Source organism: Ranitomeya imitator, chromosome 3, assembly GCF_032444005.1.
Source record: "Ranitomeya imitator isolate aRanImi1 chromosome 3, aRanImi1.pri, whole genome shotgun sequence".
NCBI lineage: Eukaryota > Metazoa > Chordata > Amphibia > Anura > Dendrobatidae > Ranitomeya > Ranitomeya imitator.
The window spans coordinates 812002628-812029631 of NC_091284.1; the positions used below are offsets into that span (position 1 = coordinate 812002628).

Sequence of the window (27004 nt, forward strand, 5' to 3'; positions counted from 1 at the left end):
GCTGATACCCCATATGAGGGGGTAAACCACTGTTTGGGCGCACGGCAGGGCTCGGAAGGGATGGCACGCCATTTGGCTTTTTAAATGGAAAATTAGCTCCAATCATTAGCGGACACCATGTCACGTTTGGAGAGCCCCTGTGTGCCTAAACATTGGAGATCCCCCAGAAATGACACCATTTTGGAAACTAGACCCCCAAAGGAACTAATCTAGATGTGTGGTGAGCACTTTGAACCCCCAAGTGCGTCACAGAAGTTTATAACGCAGAGCCATGAAAATAAAAAAAAAAAATTATTTTCTCAAAAATGATCTTTTAGCCTGCAATTTTTTATTTTCCCAAGGGTAACAGGAGAAATTTGACCCCAAAAGTTGTTGTCCAGTTTCTCCTGAGTACGCTGATACCCCATATGTGGGGGTAAACCACTGTTTGGGCACATGCCGGGGCTCGGAAGTGAAGTAGTGACGTTTTGAAATGCAGACTTTGATGTAATGCTCTGTGGGCGTCACGTTGCGTTTGCAGAGCCCCTGATGTGGCTTAACAGTAGAAACCCCCCACAAGTGACCCCATTTTGGAAACTAGACCCCCAAAGGAACTTATCTAGATGTGAGGTGAGCACTTTGAACCCCCAAGTGCTTCATAGAAGTTTATAATGCAGAGCCGTGAAAATAAAAAATCATTTTTCTTTCCTCAAAAATTATGTTTTAGCAAGCATTTTTTTAGATTCACAAGGGTAACAGGAGAAATTGGACCCCAGTAATTGTTGCGCAGTTTGTCCTGAGTATGCTGGTACCCCATATGTGGGGGTAAACCACTGTTTGGGCACACGTCGGGGCTCAGAAGTGAGGGAGCACCATTTGACTTTTTGAATACGAGATTGGCTGGAATCAATGGTGGCGCCATGTTGCGTTTGGAGACCCCTGATGTGCCTAAACAGTGGTAACCCCTCAATTCTACCTCCAACACTAACCCCAACACACCCCTAACTCTAATCCCAACTGTAGCCATAACCCTAATCACAACCCTAACCGCAACACACCCCTAACCACAACCCTAACCCCAACACACCCCTAACCCTAACCACAACCCTAATTCCAACCCTAAGGCTATGTGCCCACGTTGCGGATTCGTGTGAGATATTTCCGCACCATTTTTGAAAAATCCGCGGGTAAAAGGCACTGCGTTTTACCTGCGGATTTTCCGCGGATTTCCAGTGTTTTTTGTGCGGATTTCACCTGCGGATTCCTATTGAGGAACAGGTGTAAAACGCTGCGGAATCCGCACAAAGAATTGACATCCTGCGGAAAATACAACGCAGCGTTTCCGCGCGGTATTTTCCGCACCATGGGCACAGCGGATTTGGTTTTTCATATGTTTACATGGTACTGTAAACCTGATGGAACACTGCTGCGAATCCGCAGCCAAATCCGCACCGTGTGCACATAGCCTAATTCTAAAGGTATGTGCACACGCTGCGGAAAACGCTGCGGATCCGCAGCAGTTTCCCATGAGTTTACAGTTCAATGTAAACCTACGGGAAACAAAAATCGCTGTACACATGCTGCGGAAAAACTGCACGGAAACGCAGCGGTTTACATTCCGCAGCATGTCACTTCTTTTGTGCGGATTCCGCAGCGGTTTTACAACTGCTCCAATAGAAAATCGCAGTTGTAAAACCGCAGTGAAATGCGCAGAAAAAAACGCGGTAAATCCGCCATAAATCCGCAGCGGTTTAGCACTGCGGATTTATCAAATCCGCAGCGGAAAAATCCGCAGAGGACCAGAATACGTGTGCACATACCGAAACCCTAGCCCTACCCCTAACCCTAGCCCTACCCCTAACCCTAGCCCTAGCCCTAACCCTAGCCCTAACCCTAGCCCTAACCCTAGCCCTAGCCCTAACCCTAGCCCTAACCCTAGCCCTAACCCTAGCCCTAACCCTAGCCCTAACCCTAGCCCTAACCCTAGCCCTAACCCTAACCCTAACCCTATTCTAACATTAGTGGAAAAAAAAAATTTCTTTATTTTTTTATTGTCCCTACCTATGGGGGTGACAAAGGGGGGGGGGGGGGGGGTCATTTATTATTTTTTTTATTTTGATCACTGAGATAGATTATATCTCAGTGATCAAAATGCACTTTGGAACGAATCTGCCGGCCGGCAGATTCGGCGGGCGCACTGCACATGCGCCCGCCATTTTGGAAGATGGCGGCGCCCAGGGAGAAGACGGACGGGACCCCGGCTGGATCGGTAAGTATGATGGGGTGGGGGGGGGATCGGAGCACGGGGGGTGGGGGATCTGAGCACGGGGGGGGGATCTGAGCACGGGGGGGGGGGGAATCGGAGCGCGGGAGGGGTGGAACGGAGCACGGGGGGGCTGGAACGGAGCACGGGGGGGCTGGAATGGAGCACGGGGGGGGGTGGAACGGAGCACCGGGGGGTGTGGATCGGAGTGCAGGGGGGGTGATTGGAGCACGGGGGGGTGATTGGAGCACGGGGGGAGCGGACAAGAGCACGGGGGGGGAGCGGAGCACTGGACGGAGGGGAGCCGGAGCAGTGTACCGGCCAGATCGGGGGGCGATGGGTGGGGTGGGGGCACATTAGTATTTCCAGCCATGGCCGATGATATTTCAGCATCGGCCATGGCTGGATTGTAATATTTCACCCGTTATAATAGGTGAAATATTACAAATCGCTCTGATTGGCAGTTTCACTTTCAACAGCCAATCAGAGCGATCGTAGCCACGAGGGGGTGAAGCCACCCCCCCTGGGCTAAACTACCACTCCCCCTGTCCCTGCAGATCGGGTGAAATGGGAGTTAACCCTTTCACCCGATCTGCAGGGACGCGATCTTTCCATGACGCCGCATAGGCGTCATGGGTCGGAATGGCACCGACTTTCATGACGCCTACGTGGCGTCATGGGTCGGGAAGGGGTTAAGTATATAATTCCACATGTGTTAATTCATAGTTTTGATGCCTTCAGTGTGAATGTACAATTTTCATAGTCATGAAAATACAGAAAAATCTTTAAATGAGGTGTGTCCAAACTCTTGATCTGTATTGTATATATGTATGTATGTATGTATGTATGTATGTATGTATGTATGTATGTATGTATGTATATATATATATATATATATATATATATATATATATATATATATATATTTGTGTACAGGAGGTATATAAGGGTAGAAGGGTGTAAGCGGTTCAGGGGGGTATATGTGCACAGATGGTATATAGGGGTAGGGTGTAAGCGGTGCAGGGGGTATATGTGCACCAAGGGTATATAGAGATGGGGGTATATAGGGGTAGGGTATAAGCCTTGCAGGAGGTATTTGCCCATATGAGCGTGTAGTACTAGGCACCCACAGCCCCAGCCTTATATTTGTTCTGTTCTGTGTGTTCCCAATACTTGTAGATGACTACATGGAATGTTATAATCGGCTACTACAACCCTCCAGGAGCGTCCTCTTCTCTGCTGCATTATCATGTACTATTGAACGATCCTTGTGTTTTTCAGGGCTGATGGCGTCATGAGGACAATGAACACTGAGAAGTTATTAAAAACCATGCCCATCATCCAGAACCAAATGGACGCCCTCCTCGATTTCAATGTAAGTTGAGTGGCCCGGTGGCCAGTGTACACGGCCGGCTACTGGTAATATCGGTGCTGGCCTTTCTCCGTTAGATCAGCAGATGTCTGTGGGGACCGCTGCTCCTGATCAGGTCATGCAGGTGGTGTCTGTGGGGACCGCTGCTCCTGATCAGGTCATGCAGGTGGATGTCTTACAGGTTGCTCCATGTCTCCACTCTGCTGGTTGGCAATGATTCGGGGCGTGCACGTGTCAATTTTGGGCAGGTGATTCATTCTTCCAGTTCACTATTGTGTAGTGCGAGATTTGGAGCAGCCCCAGGATGGTTTTATGATTTACTCTTTTGTCTCTGTGGTGTTTGTTCTACACTTAAACTTTTTAGAACATCTCCTGACAAACCTTTCACTAGATTAAAATCCTTTCTATATTATATCATACCTCTCACTGGCATCATGTGGCGCTGGGAATCCCACCTGCAACCGGAAGTAAAAGGCTAGTCTATGCACCTGGAATATTTTAGATATGCCTGTGAGCCTCTGAGGAGTCTGGTATACCCCCAGAACAATACTTGGGGTTGCACTTCACCGCAGTTGCGCTCTGTTCCCCCAACCAAGGGTGCAGAGTAGAGGCTCCACCAACTGCATCTGTATTTATTAAGATGTCTTTTTTGGGGGGGAATTTATTGGGCTTGTCCCGGATCCCTTCTCCGCGGTGTAACTTACTCGTCACGTGCCTGCTCTCACACATGACTTGGGGTTGTGCCTGCAAGGGTTAATCTATCTCCCCACTCTCAGTCCCAGGATTCAACCACTGTTATATGCTGTAATGGGAGCATAAATCACACACCAACCCCAGGCCACACACCCGCTCATACGCGCTGCCACCACTCATCGAATACACGGGCGATGAGTCCCGGACTAATAATAGTACTAATAAAAATATGTCTATCACTCGTAAGGCTCACACACCTTTAGGCTATGGATTCTTTTAGAACATTCAAGGTTCAACTTGTTAAAGTTTTATACTTTAATAACAAAATGTTCAATGCTTACTATAAGAAAAAGGTATAAACATATGATAATAAAAGACATACAACTTATGCAAAACAGTATCAAAATAAACAGGAGAAACTTACAGAAATTATCTAACTGGTAGTTGCTTCTGCTCTCTGAGGGTAGGACGATGTAGATTGGATCACAACAGCTTCTCAGGCTGCCCCATCATGTGAACACAATTCTCTGTCTGCAGCCTAAATTTATAACTTTGGTCTGAGGTCCGGTTTCTAGACCGGCCCCTGGGGTTAATATCATAATTGCGGTCTGTTTGATTGGCTACGGCTGCTCTACTAATGAATATATTATTTTCTCTTTTGAGACACTTGTGAAAAGGTTCTCAGGAATAGATCACCTCAGGCCGCAAGTAGCATCTCCCCTCCAAGACCTAAGAGGTGCCAAATGTTACCTTCTTCTTGGCTCTAGCTAAACCTCTTGGTGAGATAAGGAGACACAATTTCTACTAGTCCCAAGGAAGTGCCTATTAACACCTAGGTGCGACTTGCCTTCAGGGCAGATGTTACATTATCACTAGTCACACATATAACCCTAGACATATGTCACTACACACACACATATATAGTGCCTACAAGTAGTATTCAACCCCCTGCAGATTTAGTATGTTTAATAAGATGCAAATAAGTTAGAGCCTTCAAACTTCAAACAAGAGCAGGATTTATTAACAGATGCATAAATCTTACAAACCAAAAAGTTTTGTTGCTCAGTTAAATTTTTATAAATTTTAAACATAAAAGTGTGGGTCAATTATTATTCAACCCCTAGGTTTAATATTTTGTGGAATAACCTTTGTTTGCAATTACAGCTAATAATAGTCTTTTATAAGACCTGATCAGGCCGGCACAGGTCTCTGGAGTTATCTTGGCCCACTCCTCCATGCAGATCTTCTCCAAGTTATCTAGGTTCTTTGGGTGTCTCATGTGGACTTTAATCTTGAGCTCCTTCCACAAGTTTTCAATTGGGTTAAGGTCAGGAGACTGACTAGGCCACTGCAACACCTTGATTCTTTGCCTCTTGAACCAGGCCTTGGTTTTATTGGCTGTGTGCTTTGGGTCGTTGTCTTGTTGGAAGATGAAATGACGACCCATCTTAAGATCCTTGATGGAGGAGCGGAGGTTCTTGGCCAAAATCTCCAGGTAGGCCGTGCTATCCATCTTCCCATGGATGCGGACCAGATGGCCAGGCCCATTGGCTGAGAAACAGCCCCACAGCATGATGCTGCCACCACCATGCTTGACTGTAGGGATGGTATTCTTGGGGTCGTATGCAGTGCCATCCAGTCTCCAAACGTCACGTGTGTGGTTGGCACCAAAGATCTCGATCTTGGTCTCATCAGACCAGAGAACCTTGAACCAGTCAGTCTGAGTCCTCCAAGTGATCATGAGCAAACTGTAGACGAGCCTTGACATGACGCTTTGAAAGTAAAGGTACCTTTCGGGCTCGTCTGGAACGGAGACCATTGCGGTGGAGTACGTTACTTATGGTATTGACTGAAACCAATGTCCCCACTGCCATGAGATCTTCCCGGAGCTCCTTCCTTGTTGTCCTTGGGTTAGCCTTGACTCTTCGGACAAGCCTGGCCTCAGCACGGGAGGAAACTTCCAAAGGCTGTCCAGGCCGTGGAAGGCTAACAGTAGTTCCATAAGCCTTCCACTTCCGGATGATGCTCCCAACAGTGGAGACAGGTAGGCCCAACTCCTTGGAAAGGATTTTGTACCCCTTGCCAGCCTTGTGACCCTCCACGATCTTGTCTCTGATGAACTTGGAATGCTCCTTTGTCTTTCCCATGTTGACCATGTATGAGTGCTGTTCACAAGTTTGGGGAGGGTCTTAAATAGTCAGAAAAGGCTGGAAAAAGAGATAATTAATCCAAACATGTGAAGCTCATTGTTCTTTGTCCCTGAACTGCTTCTTAATACTTGAGGGGAACCAAACAGAATTCTGGTGGGTTGAGGGGTTGAATAATAAATGACCCTCTGAAAAGACTTTTCACAATTTAAAAAAAAAAAAAAATAAACAAAGAAATAACATTCTTTTTTGCTGCAGTGCATTTCACACTTCCAGGCTGATCTACAGTCCAAATGTCACAATGCCAAGTTAATTCCAAATGTGTAAATCTGCAGGGGGTTGAATAGTCTGGGCCTCACAGAGTGATGCTCCCGGGAGATCGCGGTATGCGTTCACACTGAACGCACACCGCGATCTCCAACAGAGAAGCAGGGACCGCCAGGAGGGTGAGTATCGGCGATATACACCTGTCCCGTTCCACCGCTGAGCGCCACCATCTTCCCGGTCTTCGGCCTGTGACCTTCAGTTCAGAGGGCGCGATGACGCGCTTAATGCGCGCCGGCGCCGCCCTCTGACTGACCAGTCACAGCCAGGAGACCGGGAAGATGGCGGCGCCCAGCGGTGGAACGGAGGACAGGTGAATATAGTAAGTGCTGGGGGGCCTGAGCTGGCGGCGATACCGGCACCTGACCCCCACAGCGCGCCGGTGTCCCCGCTTGCTCAGGCCCCCGGATGGGTGCAGCACATGACAGGATGGGGATGCAGGATGGGTGCAGCACATACCAGGATGGGGACGCAGGATGGGTGCAGCACATGACAGGATGGGGACGCAGGATGGGTGCAGCACATACCAGGATGGGGACAGCACATACCAGGATGGGGACGCAGGATGGGGACGCAGGATGGGTGCAGCACATACCAGGATGGGGACGCAGAATGGGTGCAGCACATGACAGGATGGGGACGCAGGATGGGTGCAGCACATGACAGGATGGGGACGCAGGATGGGTGCAGCACATGACAGGATGGGGACGCAGGATGGGTGCAGCACATGACAGGATGGGGACGCAGGATGGGTGCAGCACATGACAGGATGGGGACGCAGGATGGGTGCAGCACATGACAGGATGGGGACGCAGGATGGGTGCAGCACATGACAGGATGGGGACGCAGGATGGGTGCAGCACATACCAGGATGGGGACAGCACATACCAGGATGGGGATGCAGGATGGGTGCAGCACATGACAAGATGGGGACAGCACATACCAGGATGGGGATGCAGGATGGGTGCAGCACATGACAAGATGGGGACAGCACATACCAGGATGGGGACGCAGGATGGGTGCAGCACATACCAGGATGGGGACGCAGAATGGGTGCAGCACATGACAGGATGGGGACGCAGGATGGGTGCAGCACATGACAGGATGGGGACGCAGGATGGGTGCAGCACATGACAGGATGGGGACGCAGGATGGGTGCAGCACATGACAGGATGGGGACGCAGGATGGGTGCAGCACATGACAGGATGGGGACGCAGGATGGGTGCAGCACATGACAGGATGGGGACGCAGGATGGGTGCAGCACATACCAGGATGGGGACAGCACATACCAGGATGGGGATGCAGGATGGGTGCAGCACATGACAGGATGGGGACGCAGGATGGGTGCAGCACATGACAAGATGGGGACAGCACATACCAGGATGGGGACGCAGGATGGGTGCAGCACATGACGGGATGGGGACGCAGGATGGGTGCAGTACATGACGGGATGGGGACGCAGGATGGGTGCAGCACATGACGGGATGGGGACGCAGGATGGGTGCAGCACATGACGGGATGGGGACGCAGGATGGGTGCAGCACATGACGGGATGGGGACGCAGGATGGGTGCAGCACATGACGAGATGGGGACGCAGGATGGGTGCAGCACATACCAGGATGGGGACAGCACATACCAGGATGGGGATGCAGGATGGGTGCAGCACATGACAGGATGGGGACACAGGATGGGTGCAGCACATGACAGGATGGGTGCAGCACATGACAGGATGGGGACAGCACATACCAGGATGGGGACGCAGGATGGGTGCAGCACATGACGGGATGGGGACGCAGGATGGGTGCAGCACATGACGGGATGGGGAAGCAGGATGGGTGCAGCACATGACAGGATGGGGACCATATACCAATATAAATGCTCGCCACCCGGGCGTAGAACGGGTTCAATAGCTAGTGTGTATGTATGTGTGTGTGATAGAGATATATATATATATATATATATATATATATATATATATATATATATATATATATATATATATATATATATATATATATATATATATGTATATATTATGTATATATATGTATATACATACATACATACATACATACATACATACATACATACATACATACATACATACATACATATACACACACACACGCTCTCACACTTCACTACAGGGCTGTTAGCAGAGTATTATCAACAGTGGCTTTCCAATCCTTAGCTATTGATTATTGATCGTTAGCATTGATTTATCATCCAGTCAGCTGCGGTCCATCCCTGATCAGTTCAAAGGTGTCATGACAGAAATGAGACAGTGCCATACAGGGTTCAGTGGCGAAGAATGTTACTGCAAGCTCTCTACTACAGATCTGTGCCACTTGGTATGTGCCTTCTATCTACTGACCTGTGAAGGTGCTGGGAGTCCGATCCCCACAGATGTTGTATTAATGACCTACATGAAAGATTATTATTTTTTTGTTGAAATCCATCACTTTGGCGTCTGCAGTGATCATTGTAAAGCATCTAAGACCCAGTCCCCAGGCTCGATACTCTATATTTATAGTGCAGCATTCTCTTACTCTGTTAGGATCCAGGCCTTTCCTGATCTTTTGCTTTTCGCCTCCCCTCTCCCACCCCAGGTAAATGCCAACGAGCTGACGAATGGAGTCATTAATGCCGCATTCATGCTGCTCTTCAAAGACGCCATCAGACTGTTCGCTGCCTACAACGAAGGGATAATTAATCTTCTAGGTAAATATGTCCTTTCTGCCTGATGCTGCAATTTCTGGATTTGCATTTCTTCGTGGGTTTTGTTTTTTTTACATAATTGGATGGATTGAGGCTCCACTTTCTCCATGAAGTAGTTGGTGTTGATAAAGAGCAAATTATTACGCGATGACCTGAGAAGCATTCGCTATAACCCGGGCTTGTAAGGTTGAAGCAATGAATGCGGTGGCTGATCATGTGTAGAGTTGAGCAAATATGTTCGGGAATAATCACCTAGTATTAATTTTGCCATATTTGTGTTGTATTCGTGACAAATTTATGTGTGCTGATCGGTTCTGAACATATTCGGCCATTTCCACTCCCATTGACTGCAACGACGTTCGGCTGTATTCATCAAATATTGCAAATTCCATATCCGCCAGCAGTCGTATTCGGAACAGAATATTGAAAAATTCGCTAAACTCTAATCATGTGGCTGATCATGGGGCCGATGACTTTTGTGCTACTGAATTTTTTATTTATTTTTTTAACCCGATCCCCCCCGCCCCCCGCTTTCATTCAGGACACATCTTTGAACTTGTCAAATCACAAACCTGTTTTTTAAATGCAGAGTTGGTGATTAGGAGATTACTGAAACCATAGCAGTCACCATTACATTACGCTACTGAAAGAGTTGTCTGCTACTGATCAATCTCTCCCTAATACCTCAGAGCTGCAACTCGCACAGCAAGCGGTATACTTAATGTCAAACCAGCAGCATTCCTCCTATGTCAGAGATGTGTCCAGTCTGCGCTCACATCATTGTCACATGGCTGTAGCCTTCATTTTTCTTCGGCAGATAATAATGTGCATGCATTACTGATCCTGAGTCCCATCCTGTATTATACTCCAGAGCTGCACTCACTATTCTGCTGGTGCAGTCACTGTGTACATACATTACATTACTGATCCTGAGTTACATCCTGCATTATACTCCAGAGCTGCACTCACTATTCTGCTGGTGCAGTCACTGTGTACATACATTACATTACTGATCCTGAGTTACCTCCTGTATTATACCCCAGAGCTGCACTCACTATTCTGCTGGTGCAGTCACTGTGTACATACATTACATTACTGATCCTGAGTTACCTCCTGTATTATACTCCAGAGCTGCACTCACTATTCTGCTGGTGCAGTCACTGTGTACATACATTACATTACTGATCCTGAGTTACCTCCTGTATTATACTCCAGTGCTGCACTCACTATTCTGCTGGTGCAGTCACTGTGTACATACATTACATTACTGATCCTGAGTTACATCCTGTATTATACTCCAGAGCTGCACTTACTATTCTGCTGGTGCAGTCACTGTGTACATACATTACATTACTGATCCTGAGTTACATCCTGTATTATACTCCAGTGCTGCACTCACTATTCTGCTGGTGCAGTCACTGTGTACATACATTACATTACTGATCCTGAGTTACATCCTGTATTATACTCCAGAGCTGCACTTACTATTCTGCTGGTGCAGTCACTGTGTACATACATTACATTACTGATCCTGAGTTACATTCTGTATTATACTCCCAGAGCTGCACTCACTATTCTGCTGGTGCAGTCACTGTGTACAAACATTACATTACTGATCCTGAGTTACATCCTGTATTATACCCCAGAGCTGCACTCACTATTCTGCTGGTGCTGTCACTGTGTACATACATTACTGATCCTGAGTTACATCCTGTATTATCCTCTAGAGCTGCACTCACTATTCTGCTGGTGCAGTCACTGTGTACATACATTACATTACTGATCCTGAGTTACATCCTGTATTATACTCCAGAGCTGCACTCACTATTCTGCTGGTGCAGTCACTGTGTACATACATTACATTACTGATCCTGAGTTACATCCTGCATTATACTCCAGAGCTGCACTCACTATTCTGCTGGTGCAGTCACTGTGTACATACATTACATTACTGATCCTGAGTTACCTCCTGTATTATACCCCAGAGCTGCACTCACTATTCTGCTGGTGCAGTCACTGTGTACATACATTACATTACTGATCCTGAGTTACCTCCTGTATTATACTCCAGTGCTGCACTCACTATTCTGCTGGTGCAGTCACTGTGTACATACATTACATTACTGATCCTGAGTTACATCCTGTATTATACTCCAGAGCTGCACTTACTATTCTGCTGGTGCAGTCACTGTGTACATACATTACATTACTGATCCTGAGTTACATCCTGTATTATACTCCAGTGCTGCACTCACTATTCTGCTGGTGCAGTCACTGTGTACATACATTACATTACTGATCCTGAGTTACATCCTGTATTATACTCCAGAGCTGCACTTACTATTCTGCTGGTGCAGTCACTGTGTACATACATTACATTACTGATCCTGAGTTACATTCTGTATTATACTCCCAGAGCTGCACTCACTATTCTGCTGGTGCAGTCACTGTGTACAAACATTACATTACTGATCCTGAGTTACATCCTGTATTATACCCCAGAGCTGCACTCACTATTCTGCTGGTGCTGTCACTGTGTACATACATTACTGATCCTGAGTTACATCCTGTATTATCCTCTAGAGCTGCACTCACTATTCTGCTGGTGCAGTCACTGTGTACATACATTACATTACTGATCCTGAGTTACATCCTGTATTATGCTCCAGAGCTGCACTCACTATTCTGCTGGTGCAGTCACTGTGTACATACATTACATTACTGATCCTGAGTTACATCCTGTATTATACCCCACAGCTGCACTCACTATTCTGCTGGTGCAGTCACTGTGTACATACATTACATTACTGATCCTGAGTTATATCCTGTATTATACTCCAGAGCTGCACTCACTATTCTGCTGGTGCAGTCACTGTGTACATACATTACATTACTGATCCTGAGTTACAACCTGTATTATACCCCAGAGCTGCACTCACTATTCTGCTGGTGCAGTCACTGTGTACATACATTACATTACTGATCCTGAGTTACATCCTGTATTATACTCCAGTGCTGCACTCACTATTCTGCTGGTGCAGTCACTGTGTACATACATTACATTACTGATCCTGAGTTACATCCTGTATTATACTCCAGAGCTGCACTTACTATTCTGCTGGTGCAGTCACTGTGTACATACATTACATTACTGATCCTGAGTTACATTCTGTATTATACTCCCAGAGCTGCACTCACTATTCTGCTGGTGCAGTCACTGTGTACAAACATTACATTACTGATCCTGAGTTACATCCTGTATTATACCCCAGAGCTGCACTCACTATTCTGCTGGTGCTGTCACTGTGTACATACATTACTGATCCTGAGTTACATCCTGTATTATCCTCTAGAGCTGCACTCACTATTCTGCTGGTGCAGTCACTGTGTACATACATTACATTACTGATCCTGAGTTACATCCTGTATTATGCTCCAGAGCTGCACTCACTATTCTGCTGGTGCAGTCACTGTGTACATACATTACATTACTGATCCTGAGTTACATCCTGTATTATACCCCACAGCTGCACTCACTATTCTGCTGGTGCAGTCACTGTGTACATACATTACATTACTGATCCTGAGTTATATCCTGTATTATACTCCAGAGCTGCACTCACTATTCTGCTGGTGCAGTCACTGTGTACATACATTACATTACTGATCCTGAGTTACATCCTGTATTATACCCCAGAGCTGCACTCACTATTCTGCTGGTGCAGTCACTGTGTACATACATTACATTACTGATCCTGAGTTATATCCTGTATTATACTCCAGAGCTGCACTCACTATTCTGCTGGTGCAGTCACTGTGTACATACATTACATTACTGATCCTGAGTTACATCCTGTATTATACCCCAGAGCTGCACTCACTATTCTGCTGGTGCAGTCACTGTGTACATACATTACATTACTGATCCTGAGTTATATCCTGTATTATACTCCAGAGCTGCACTCACTATTCTGCTGGTGCAGTCACTGTGTACATACATTACATTACTGATCCTGAGTTACATCCTGTATTATACCCCAGAGCTGCACTCACTATTCTGCTGGTACATACTCCTGACCAGTACATGGTATGTTTTATTGCCTATCTGCATTGATAACATTCTGGTTGTTGTAGTACACTCAGCCAGTTTTTCCTATACAAACACTCCTTCCTACCTTAGTTCCTATATAGTGTGCGGAGGGTCATTTAGCTTTTCCTATATTAGATTGTTGTGCATTTCCTGGTGTAAAATGGAAAATTGAGTGGGAATTACTTAAACTGGTATCAGGCAAGGCAGATGGTTAATATGTAAATGTATTAATATATCTGTTTTCTTTTTAGAAAAATATTTTGACATGAAAAAGAACCAGTGCAAGGATGGACTGGACATTTATAAGAAGTTTCTCACTAGAATGACTCGAATCTCCGAGTTCTTAAAAGTAGCGGAGGTAAGAACGGGCTGGCTCCAAACTGGATCTTAATGGGGCTTTGTCTTTAACGGTACCCCTCCAGCTGTTTGTTTTTTTTTTTTTTTTTGACCCCTCTATTATCTACCAGTGATGTGTGTGCAGTAAAATACTCATCGGTCACTGACTTCCCCAGTTTCTAGCGCTGCTCCGGTCCCGGTCCTCCATTATGTAACAGCAGCTGTGATGACTGTTGGTTTCTTTCTTATTCTAAGCCTTCATTAGACCAAAGTGGCCGCTTTGTGCTCTTACTTTATTCCTGGGGATACGGAGTATCTATTTATTTTGTTTAATTTTTTAAATCCTTCATAGAGATTACGAAGATTGGCCTTATTATTTGAGTGTTTTTATGGTCTAAACAATGGGGCGTGTATTTAGGCTCCTCTGCATTATTGCCCTATGGGCTACACCCCTTTGTTAAAACCATAAAAACTAGCCGTAAATAACAAGGGCCAGGTCTCTAGACCCGTCTGGCAGAATTTAACAAAAAACAAAAACAAAACTTGAATACTTGGAGTAGCTGGAATAAAATAGCAAGAACCGGCCACTTTTGACCTCGTGATTGCGCCTGTTTAAATTGAGAAAATGACTTGCAGTCCACACAGAAGACAGTAAGCCGACAGGTCACAACTGCTGTCACCTGGTGCAGAAGACCGGCACGGCGGCAATGGGTAAGCATTTTAATGTACACACATTATTGATGGCTAAAACCCCCCTCCTGTTATGACTTTGTGGGTAGTATTACATGGGAGAGCAGGCGCAAAGAGGTAAACCCACACACCTCCCATTTCCTGTAGAGGATTTAAAGCCCGCCCCCCATTTCCTGTGGACGCTAAGGCCCGCCCATCACATCCTTGAGAGGCACTAAGGCCTGCCCTCTTCCTGCAGATGCTAAGGCCCGCCCCCTCACTTCCAGTAGAGGTGCTAAGGCCTGCCCATTTCCTGCAGAGGCTTTAAAGCCAGCCCTCCATTTCCTGTGTACGCTAAGGCCCGCCCCCTCACTTCCTGAAGAAGCACTAAGGCCCACCCCTCCATTTCCTGTGTATGCTATTGCCCGCCCCCTCACTTCCTGGAGAAGCACTTAGGCCCACCCCTCCATTTCCTGTGTACGCTAAGGCCCGCCCCCTCACTTCTGGAGAAGCACTAAGGCCCTCCCCTCCATTTCCTGTGTATGCAAAGGCCCGCCCCCTCACTTCCTGGAGAGGCGCTTAGGCTCCACCCCACCTTTTGGTGCTCGTATTAACTTTTGTTGCTCCTTTCTGTGTAACCCGAATATGTTAATATTTGGTAGTTATGGAATCTGGACGGGATGACTTGGATTTTAATTTTCCTCTCCTTTTTATAGCAAGTTGGGATTGACAGGGGAGACATACCCGATCTATCTCAGGTAAGTGGGCCTATATGCAGCGTTTTCTAGTATATGACACTTTGTGTAAGGTCAGTACAGGCGGCCATGACTTTTTGTTGAAAAAAGTAAAATGTAAATTTTTTTTTTTCCTTCCACATGCCATTAATTTGTGTGAAGGGTTAATCAACTACTTGAGTGTGGTTTTGAGGAGAGCCGTTTTTAGAATGGTGTCACTTTTGAGTATTTTCTGTCATATAAGCCCCTTAAAGTTACTTCAAACGTGATGTGGTCCCTAAAAAATTGTTGAAAAATTGAGAAATCGCTGGTCAACTTTTAACCCCTTTAACTTCCTAACAAAAAAGAAAAAGGTTTCAAAAATTGTGCTGATGTACAGTAGACATGTGGTAAATGTAACCTATTAATTATTTTGTGTTATATCCGTCTGATTTAAGGTAATAAAATTGTTTTATAAGTTTGAAAATTAGCAAAATGTTATAATTGTCAAGTATTCGGTATTCATACATTTCTTCATTCCTGTTATGTCGCTTTGCATTAAGTCCTGAAAATTTTCAATATGTCAGGGGGTGCGGTTTTCAAAATATATTGGAAAAAACCAAAAGTGTTTCTATAAGACCCCCCCCCCCCCAAAGTCACTTCAAACCTGGATAGGCCCCTAAAAAAAAAAAAAGTGTAAATTTTCTTGAATAAATTGAAAAGTTGCTGCTACTTTTTTAAACCTCCTAAATTGCTAACAAAATAAAATGACACTAGAAATGGTGCTGATGTAGAACAGGCATGAGGGAAATGTTATTTCTTAATGTTTTGTTATGGTACAACTATCTGGATTAATGGTTTAATCATTAAAGGTTTGAAAATTGCAAATTTTTAAAATTTTGTCAGATTTTTTTTTTTTTTTTTATAAACACAAAAGATATCGATATAAATTTACCATTATCATAAAGTATAATGTGCCACGAAAAAACACGCTCAAAATCACTGGGATTTGTTGAAGGGTTCCAGAGATATTAATACATAGTGAATACTGGTCAGATTTTAAAAATTTGGCTCCGTCACTAAAGGGTTGAGGTCAAAGCTGGCTCCGTCGATAAGAGGGTAAAGGGGTTTTACAGGAGTTTTAAACATTTAGCCAAAATCAGGAGGTCCATTAAAAAAATAAATAAAATTAAATCAGTCTTCACCTATTCCATCACCTGACGCCCTGGTGGTCCCACCTGGTATCCGCCCACTCCACGCAGCATTCCTGTGCCCCCTTCAGAGCTCACTGGCCTCAGCGGTAATGGCGGCTTTTAAGTGAACGTTATTTGACGGGTGATTTTGACAGGAGGAGCAGATGTTTTTTAACCTATTTTGCTTCCATTTTTGCATTTCTCAAGCAGATGTTTTTTAACCTATTATTGTGCTTCCATTTTTTCTTCTCTCATAAACCCCCCGTTTTCCGTATCGTGTCCCTCTGCGCTACGCCTTCATGTCTTATCGCTGCCTATAGAGGAGAACACGTCTGTTATTTACGTACTTGTAGGTACGACAATCTCCTGGAGAGTCTGGGGAACTCCACGATGACGGCCGCCCTGTCACGGGGTTTTCCGTACCGGTGTGTCATACATGAACTCTCCTCCTTTGAGACGCACAGGTCTCGCGGTTCCTTTGTGGATTATCGAGAACGGCACGGGCGGTTCTGGAGCCAAATTCATGGGAGAATGAAGCAGCCCAGATCACACCGCAGCAGCGCTCGGACTCATTACTGTAATCCGCTCCTTCACTGCCAGAGGAATGTGTCAGGGGGAATTTTATTATTTTTTTTTTCCTCGTGGCGTTTCGTGAACGCTCTGTGAAGAATTTCCCAGGTTTCCTCTGTCCAGATGTTTGGGCTTCAGCTGTATAGATTTCTTTAATGCTCAGCCACCGGCTTGCCAGACCCTTCTATGGCTTTCATCATAAATTCTGGGGAATTGATACCGAGCCTATAATCCGTGACTTGAGGCCGGCGGCCGTAACGTGCTGATGAGCATCGTCTAGGCTCGGTTTGGGAGGCCGGGGCTTCTTGCTTGGTGCTGCCGTTTGCTTAAAAAGGTGGCTGATGGCAGTATATTCTATTAGCTAATGATCGGTAGGGGTATGCTTCAGCAACCTGACCCATATGGACAGACTTTTGCATTTTATCCAGTTGATACCAATTTACAGTGGCGTGTAAATTTTGGTCACCCCTGGTCAAAATTACTGTTATGAACTGTTAAGCGAGTTGGAGATTAAATGTTACAGGGGACACATTTCCTTTGTATTTTAAGCAAAAGACACAAATATATAAATTTTCATCTTTTACCTTTTAAAATAAACCTTTGGATATTTGTCTACTCTGGTAACTTTGACCAAGGTTTCAGACCTTAATTAGCCTGTTGCGGCTATGGTTTGTTCACTATCATCGTTAGGAAAGGCCAGGTGATGCAATTTCTCAGCTTTATTAAAACCCATCCTCCTCTTACCTTGTGCCAAAAACCAGCAGACATGGGTTCTTCTTAGCAGCTGCTTAGTACTCTGAAAATGTTGGAGGCCCACAAAGCAGGAGAAGGCTACAAGAAAGCAAAGCGTTTTCACGTTGTCCTTTCCTCAATTTGAAATGTAATTAAGAAATGTCAGTTAACAGGAACAGTGGAGGTCAAGATAAGGTCTGGTAGACCAAGGAAAGTTTCAGTGAGATCTGCTCGTAGGATTGCTAGAGAGGCAAATCCGAACCCCCGCTTCACTACAAAAGACCTTCAGAAAGATTTAGCTGACTCTGGAGTTGTGGTACATTGTTCTACCGTTCAGAGACACCTGCACAAATATGGCCTTCATGGAAGTCATCAGAAGAAAACCTCTCCTGCATCGTCACCATAAAATTTAGCGTCCGAAGTATGCAAAAAAAATTTCTAAACAAGCCTGATGAATTTTGGAAACAAGTCCTGTGGACTAATGAGGTTAAAAGCAGAACACTTTGGCCACAGTGATCAGAGGTATGTGGAGACAAAAGGGCACAGAATTTCAGGAAAAGAACATCTCGCCTACCATTAATCATGGGGATGGCCCAACCATGCTTTGCGGCTGTGTTGCAGCGAGTGGCACAGGGAACATTTCACAGGAAGAGGAAAGAATAGATTCAATGAAATTTCAACAAATTCTTGATGCAAACATAACACCATCTGTAAAAAAAAAAAAGTTGAAGGTGAAAAGAGGGAGAGGATGGCTTCTACAAATGGGTAATGATCCTCAACACATGTCAAAATCCACAATAGATGACCTCAAAAGGCGCAAACTAAAGGTTTTACAATGGCCCTCACAGTCCCCCGATCTGAACATCATTGAAAATCTGTGGCTAGACCTCAAATAGCAGAGGAAGCAAGAAGAACCAGGAATCTCACATAACTGGAAGAAGTCCCCAAGGAAGAATGGATGAAAATCCTTCAAACAAGGATTGAAAGACTCGTCTGGCTACAAAAAGCGTTTACAAGCTGTGATACTTTCAAAAGGGGGCGCTACTAGGTGCTAACCATGCAGGGTGCTCAAACGTTTGCATCGGCCTATTTTCCGTTTTGTAATTCTTAATGTAAAAGATGAAAATATATATATTTTAGAGATCATTTCATCTTCACCTGTTCACAATAACAGTAATATGACCAGGGGTGCCCATACTTTTACAAAGTTTGCACTGTAACATTCTCCTTGGCACCACCTGGTGTTCAGGGTGTGTATTTGCTTGTCCTTCTAGTTGGCAGAGTCCTGGTCACACACGCTCAGTCGGGTCTCTGTATGGCCACCTACTGGTCACTGCAGCTCAGCCAATACAAATTGCTTTTTTGCCTGCTTGTCAGGAGGGGAGCACGGCCTCTGCAGTACATGGCCATAGAGCTCTGAAGACTCCTATTAGGGAAGTAACGAGCGACTATAGCTGCCAGAAGGGGAAGGAGACTGATTCTTTCAAATTAGTAGTGGCCTCAGTCGAGTGGTGTGAGGGGGAGAGGGGGCATTTTCCAACATGGTTTCATCACTACCCCAAGTAAAAAGTAAAGGTTTTATGTTAGAAAAGCTATGACCAAAAATGACTTCAGCTCTTGGAAATGTTTCTTTGCTGTCGGCTGATTTTCCTATTTAGTTGCCGCCATTATCGGCTGCTGTGGAATATCTGTGCCAGCTGTCTTATTTTTTTTTTTTTTTTCTTGTGCCAGCCCCGGTTTGTTATAATACTGAATTAATCTGCAGTTTGATTTGAACGCTTTGCTGCCGGATGCTCGTCTGACTTGGATGTTTTATCTCCTCAGGCTCCAAGCAGTCTACTCGATGCCCTGGAACAACACTTGGCCTCGCTGGAAGGGAAGAAAATCAAAGACTCGACGGCAGCAAGCAGGTAGACGCAGGCGGCGGCCCGTGGACGTGTTCTTATCTAGTCATGGTACAAGGGTGATTGTTGCGGACTCTTACTGCCTGCGGTGAGGGGTCCTAACATGCAGATATCCAGACCTGGGGATAATGCAGAGCTGAGCGGCACCACAGCACTGGTCACGGTCATGCTACCACTCTATATACCATAGCTGCACTGGTCTGTATCTCAGCTGCTCCAGAGCCTCATAGGCACGTTGGGCGGCTGCCGGGCTCTGGGCGGGCACGTCTGGCGGCTGCCGGGGCTCTGGGCGGGCACGTTGGGCGGTTGCCAGGTGGGCACATTGGGCGGCTGCCGGGGCTCTGAGTGGGCACGTCAGGCGGTTGCCACGTTGGGTGGTTGCTGGAGCTGTGGGTGGGCATGTCAGGCGGTTGCCAGGTGGGCACGTTGGGCGGCTGCCGGGGCTCTGGGCGGGCACGTCGGGTGGTTGCCAGGTGGGCATGTTGGGCGGCTGCCGGGGCTCCGGGTGAGCACGTCAGGCGTCTGCCGAGGCTCCGGGTGGGCACGTCGGGCGGCTGCCGGGGCTCCGGGTGGGCACGTCGGGCGGCTGCCGGGGCTCCGGGTGGGCACGTCGGGCGGCTGCCGGGGCTCCGGGTGGGCACGTCGGGCGGCTGCCGGGGCTCTGGGCGGGCACGTCGGGCGGCTGCCGGGGCTCTGGGCGGGCACGTCGGGCGGCTGCCGGGGCTCTGGGCGGTCACGTCGAGGGGCTGCCGGGGCTCTGAGTGGGCACGTCGAGGGGCTGCAGAGGCTTCTGGGTGTGTCTGTCCATAGTCACCAGCCGGTTTATACACGCAGGAGTCCTCCAGCCGGATGAGATGCTATTAAATCTTGTTTTTCTGTTTGGCTGGTTGTCTGTGCGCCATAGCTGTGCTCTCCGCTGTACTCCGGGCTCGTCTGCTGCTGCCATTTGTTTTAATCCACCAGATTAGTGCAGGAATTGATTCTCCAGGACAGAGCTCACATTAACTGTTTATCACCCTTGTATCAGTGCAGGCTGTAAGATAAGTTATGGGGGGGTTGCACGGACCGTTCCCACCTAAGAAATGATCCGTTTCCCCTCCTCACAGGGCGACGACGCTTTCCAACGCGGTTTCATCCCTCGCAAGCACAGGTCTGTCTCTCACCAGGGTGGATGAACGGGAAAAGCAAGCGGCTCTGGAGGAGGAGCAGGCCCGGCTGAAGGCATTAAAGGTAATGTACCATTCTGTGCAGGAGACGGTGAGACGCCCTCCTCATCTGCAGGAACTTATCTCTGGTGTTTTTTTTTATATATTTTTTTTTCTTATCATCGTGTTTCCCCTTTTGTGACTTATTTTTCGATTCCTCAAGGAACAGCGTCTTAAGGAGCTCTCCAAAAAGCCTCCCAACGCTTGCACCACCGCCTCCTCCCCCGTGTCGTCATCGGCCGGCAGCATAAACACGACGGCGGCCATCGACCTGTTCTCAACGCCGACTTCATTAAACAGGTACATGCTTTATATTCTGCCTCCTGTAACTAGTCCAACTGTCCGGAAAGACTGGTAATCCGGCACCTGCAAGGCTGAAAATGTCTCTACCATTGCACTTAGGTTTGGTATTTCTTTATATCATATTCTCTTAAAGGGGTAACCCCATTTCGGTCATTTACGGCAGAGGTCCCCAACCGCCGGTCCGCGGACCAGGATCGGGCCGTTGAGGTTTTTCAGCCGGTCCGCGGCGCCGCTGACAGCTAGCTTCACGGCCCTGCGCCTGGTTAGAGCACGCTCTGTGACAGCTCGCAGCTCCCGGCAGAGAACATTATGCAGGACGGGGCGGGGCATCAGGCGGGTCTTAGTGACGCAGCCCTCCTGCGCAGCATGGTGTGTTCCTGATGGCGTGGGGCGGCAGGCTCTCCTCACTGACACGCCCAGTGGCGAATCTAGGGGGGGGGCAGCCGGGGCATTTGCCCCGGGCGCAGCCGGCATGGAGGGGCGCAGTCGGGCCGCCTCATTCGGCGGTCCGCAGTGTCTCCCCCGGCGGCTGCATTCTGCCGCCCCCGGTCAGGGAGTCAGCTGTTCTCTGTGCCGACTGTCAAGCTGACAGCCGGCACAGAGAAGCTGCAGAGCGCCGGCTCCCAACGTGTGCAGAGGTGGAGGGGAGCCCCTGCAGGGTGGCTGCGACGGGCAGGGAGAAATCCCCGCAGCTCCGCTGCCCAGCGATCTGTCTTCCTGCTTCCTCTCACACAGACGCGCCGCTGGATGACGTCATCATTCAGCGGCCGGCTGTGTCAGAGGAAGGCAATGAGATGCTGTGGTAGAGTGCGAGGAGAGGTGAGAGGGGTGTGTGAATGTGTGTGTGAGAATGTGTGTGTGTGTGAATGTGTGTGTGTGAGAATGTGAGTGTGTGTGTGTGTGTGTGAGAATGTGTGTGAATGTGTGTGTGTGTGTGTGAATATGTGTGTGTGTGAGAATGTGTGAATCACATTCTCATTATAAATGTCATAATTACATGAGAAGTATGCACTAAGCTCCACCCCTCCATAACCCCACCCCCATATGACCAGAGCCCCACCCCCACCCCACCGGGCCATGGAAAACTGGTCTTGCTTAAAGCCGGTCCCTGGTGCAAAAAAGGTTGGGGACCTCTGATTTACGGCATTTCTGCAGTGCTTGTGCGACGTGACTTTATCCACCCCCAGGACAGTGTCATTCTGGAAGCTTCCTGTGATTACTAGGCTCCTGCAGCATCTTAAGGTGAACATCATGGAGGTGTTGTAATCACAGGAGGCGCTTAGGATGCTCTGCCATGGTCCGGCTGCCACCGAGTACCAACTCCAAACCTGGATCTCCACAGACCAGGATTAGAGCCATGGACGATCCTGACTATGGGGATTTAGGGCTGTCAGGATCCTATGCGAGGGATCAGCTCCCGCTGACATGTCCTGTCTCTATTCTCAGTGCATCGCTTTTATTACCTTTATATTATTATTTTTTTTTCGGTGGCTTCCTCTTGCTAAAGGTCACTGATTTAAAAAAAAAAAATAATATGAAAGACTTTAGTCTCCACCATGACTAATGCAACATGGAAAATAAACTCCATTCCGATCACTGGTTGTTGACCCTGCGTTGACTTCTCATTGATTCCTAGACCTTGGCTTGGTATTGGGTGGTGTGTAAGTGTCCATCTGTCCTAGATCAGGTCTCCTCGGTGGCTTTGATTTCCAATAAGTGATGATCTGATGATGACGCCTTTACAGGTCCGTGTCTGGGCCCAGCGGCCGCTGCAGACGAGATGTGTGGGCTGCATGTAATGGCACAGACATAACACTGCTTCTACTTTCTCCTCTCAGCAGTTCCAAGCTGCCAAATGACTTGCTTGACATGCAGCCAAGTTTCCAGCCGGCCGTTCATCCGCTGAGCGCCGGGCCACCAGTAGCAAGTACGTGGGGAGGTAAGGAGCGTGCCGGACTTTTATCCTAAGCCTGTTAAGGTTTAGCGAAATCATGACGTGCCCCCGGGCATCAGGTCGGCTCTTCCGTATTAATAGGACGAATGCATAGTCTAACATGGGTGGGAAATGAGGATGTAGGAGCTTTCATGGCATATTCCACTGCTGGGGGGCAGCCACGCTGAATCTAGCAAACTGGGAACACTGGTCGTATATATAACATTACTGCTGGCTTCATGATGGGGAAACCAGAGAGTATGGTGATTCTTAAATGGGTATTCCACCTCTGATTGTGAGGTGATACATGTGATCATCACGTGTGACAGACCACCATCATCTCCCAATGTGAGCGTCGATGGATCGAAAAGACCCCTTTTTAGTGTTCACTATATAATTTAGTTATTGCTTGAGAATAAAGAAAAAAAATAGTCTAAAAGTGCAAAAGTTAGAACTCGAACCAATTTCCGATTTATTACCTTTCCTGTAGATTGGTAGCTTACTAATTTGGGGCAAAATGTAAAGTTCCTGCATTAGAGGGTCTATAATAGGGGTCTACTATAGTTTTGTTGACTTTCTCTTACTAACCATCTGTTTTTCCGCCTCTTTCCTCTAATCTGCTTTTCTCTCTGCTTTTTCTGACCTGTCCTGTCTCTGAATGGGTGGCGCAGATCCTTTCACTTCCGAAGCTGCCGATGAGTCCATCCCAAATCTTAATCCTTTCCTCAGTAAACATAACGATGGGGCCCATCTACCCATTAAATCCACAGATCCGGCCAGTTTCACTGCTAAGACTCCTAACCATGACATATTTATTGGTAAAGTACCCTCCAGTCTATATCTATTAGTTCCGGTGATGCCTGCGGTGACCCCCACCCCTGCTTGGTTGTCCTCCCCCTCTCACATTATTGACTTTACCGCTGATCGCAGGCCCGCTTAGTGCCTACACCGAGATTTCTTTTATTAAAGAAAAATAGGGACAATTCCTACAGTCTCTGTATCACAGTACTCGGCAGACTATAGAATGAGTTACTACTTGAAATGGGCAAACCCGAACAGTAAAGTACGGACCCTGAACACGGACTTCTCCGGCTTTTTCTTGCACTGACAAGCAGATGAGAAACATCGGCTGTGATAGGCGGCAAGATCATTACCGCCGGTCAGAGAACTGTGGTTCCCACACTGACAGCTGTGACTGGCGGTAAAAGGGTTACCTCCAGTCACAGTTGTCGGTTGATGAGGGTATTACTTCCATTAGCCTGCTGTCGATGATAAGAGTTTTTTCATCAGCCTGTACTATAAAGAAAAAAAAAAGAAATGATGTGGGATCTCTTCTATTTTTGATAACCAGCGCAGACAAAACTGACAGCTGCTGGCTGCAACCTCAGCTGTCAGCTTTTTATCATGGCTAGTTATCAAGAATAGAATTATTTAATTTCTAAATAAAAATAAAAAAATGACCCGAGGTCCCATCCCATTTTTGACAACCATACAAGCGAAAGCAAACAGCTGAGGGCTGATATTAAAAGTATTGAAAGGGGCTGTGATTATTGGCCCCCTCCCAGACTAAAAACATCAGCTCTCAGCTACCCCAGAAATGGCACTTCAATAAGATGGGCCAAATTTAGCGCTTAGACTTGCTCTTTCCACATGCCCTGTGACGGTAGCAAGTTGGGTAATATTTGTGGTGGTCATGTATTGTCAGCTGATATCAGGCCCAGGGTTAGTAATAAAGAACCCCATAGTTAGATTGTAACAAAAAAACACACACACCCAGAAAAAAGTCCTTTAATTCAAAAAATGGTAGACTCCTTTATTTGAAATTGAAGTAGAAAAGCAGAGTTACTTACCTTATGCCTAATCCATTGAAGCCCATGTCACCTGTAAAAACATAAAATAAACAAAAATAATGCTCACCTTGTGCCTAATCCACCGAAGCCAATGTCCGCTGTAAAATAAAAAATAAATAAATAAACCACCATATCCCTCACCTGTCTGACGTGAAGATGATCCATACTGTCCCATGACGATCCGGATGATTTGGGGAGAGCAGTGACCGCTCTCCCCATCAGCCGCTTCACACTGATAGGAGCGTAATGGCTTCTGACCTGTGTAGTGCTGAGCTGCCGTGAAACAGTTCACCTGAGTTCAAAGCTGATGAACCCTGGTGACATCACTTACAGCACCGCTCGCTGCCTGAGAAATGTATTGCTCTCCTCTACAAAGGATAGTAAAGGGTTACCAATGAGTTCAGAGCTAGCTCCTTCTGCAGTCTGGTATGTACTGTGATACATAGAGGCTGCAGAAAACAAAACTAAGCATTGTTTTTTTAAAAAAAATTTGTGCACAAATATATTTAATCAAAACGGTGTCCGCTCAAGTGTCCAGGTGAATGAGTCAATGTACAAGAAAAATTGATGGTGGGCTCAGCACTAAAGTGTGGCACCCCCTTCTGTGGGCACAACAGAAGTAAAAGCGATGGCCTGTCCTGGCAATATGCCGTCACTCACTGATATGGGAATGGGCTTGTCCAGGATTGGAATATCATTATGGTGAATGGAGTGGAGCTGCAGTACCACATACAAGCTGTAGTCGCGGGTGGCTATGTATATATGTATGAATATGTATGTATGTGTATATGTATGTACTACATATATGTATGTATGTGTCCTCTCATGACAAAGGTCCGTACATAGCTTGTCACTGCCGACCCGACTGTATGGCATCCATATTGTATGCTGTAACGCCTGTCTTGTATACAGACCCGTGACTATTAACTCTTCGTTCTCTCACAGACTCTTTCTGCGGGCCTCAGGTCTATCCTAATGCTTCCCATTTCCATGCTGAACCCTCTACAGTAGCTGGCCTATATGGAGGTAGGTGACCAGAGAGAACAAGCCGGGAAAATGAAACACGGCGACTGGCAGACAGTTCAAGGCGTTTTCCACTATATTGATGTGTAGGTCATCAACATCTGACCAGAGGGGGTCTGGCAGACAGCCCCTCTACTGATCACCAGGCCTGACGACATCTGGATGTAACGACTGAGCTGCTCCTTTTACTGATTAATTGCACTAATGTCTTCTAACCCCAACGATATCTTTGTGTCCGTCCAATGTGTATGGAGGTGCCGACCGACTGGTTGATCGCACATGTCTGGTTTTGGCCGATCACGCTTTTCTCCATGATACGAGCCGCCGTCCAATGCGTCAGTCGGCAGCTTTCTCACTAAGAATACGGGGGGCTCAGCCGAGCCAGCGCTCCTGTGTATGGGATGGGGAACAAAACGCCCTAATTGAATGATATAACCGTGATACTTTCCAGAGTCTAAAGACATAGCACTCTCTTAATTGGAGGGGGGGAGGCTCCTGCTGCAGTCACTTGTCTTAGTTATATACTGTTTAGTAATGAGGATAGGATTCATCTGAGACTCAGTGGGGGTCATTTAATAATCCCCTCCTAAATCCAGCCTGTCCTCTAGGAATGGTTGTAACATACCCACACGGTTTTTGACAACCGCCGGTTCAGCCTCCCATTATTTTGCTAGGTGAATGGCCAATTGTTGGCAGCTGCTCCCATCTCCCTGACACGCAAAGAGACGATAGCGAGCAAATTGTCTGTCTGTGAATGAGACCTGGCAGAGGTTCAGCCCGGCCGACGCATCGCGGACTGTCATGGCATTTTCCTGTGAAATGGGTGGAGGACGCCTTTTTAGATCCAGCAACCTGTCCTAGTAATGTTATAGCTTTTATACACCGGGTGATCTGTTCACAGTCTAGGACTAGCTGGGGTTTTCTGGAGATGTCTCATCACAGCAAGCAGGGACCTTTAAAATTGCGAGACTTTGGAACTTTTCA

General features: G+C 46.9%; 1 protein-coding gene across 9 annotated transcripts in view; it reads left to right on the forward strand.

The window, feature by feature from the left end:
* Positions 1-27004, forward strand: part of PICALM (phosphatidylinositol binding clathrin assembly protein) — an 81052-nt gene that overhangs the window by 36788 nt on the left and 17260 nt on the right. For 3 of the 9 annotated variants that reach the window (XM_069759288.1, XM_069759284.1, XM_069759291.1), the window contains exons 5-13: positions 3524-3617; positions 9391-9502; positions 13841-13947; positions 15311-15352; positions 19627-19712; positions 20813-20936; positions 21075-21211; positions 23053-23153; positions 25943-26023. In XM_069759288.1, the coding sequence (XP_069615389.1) occupies positions 3524-3617; positions 9391-9502; positions 13841-13947; positions 15311-15352; positions 19627-19712; positions 20813-20936; positions 21075-21211; positions 23053-23153; positions 25943-26023 (884 nt within the window). Of the gene's footprint in view, positions 1-3523; positions 3618-9390; positions 9503-13840; positions 13948-15310; positions 15353-19626; positions 19713-20812; positions 20937-21074; positions 21212-23052; positions 23154-23818; positions 23966-25942; positions 26024-27004 lie in introns of all 9 variants that reach the window. The other 6 variants (XM_069759286.1, XM_069759289.1, XM_069759292.1 and 3 more) reach the window with 5 other exon arrangements.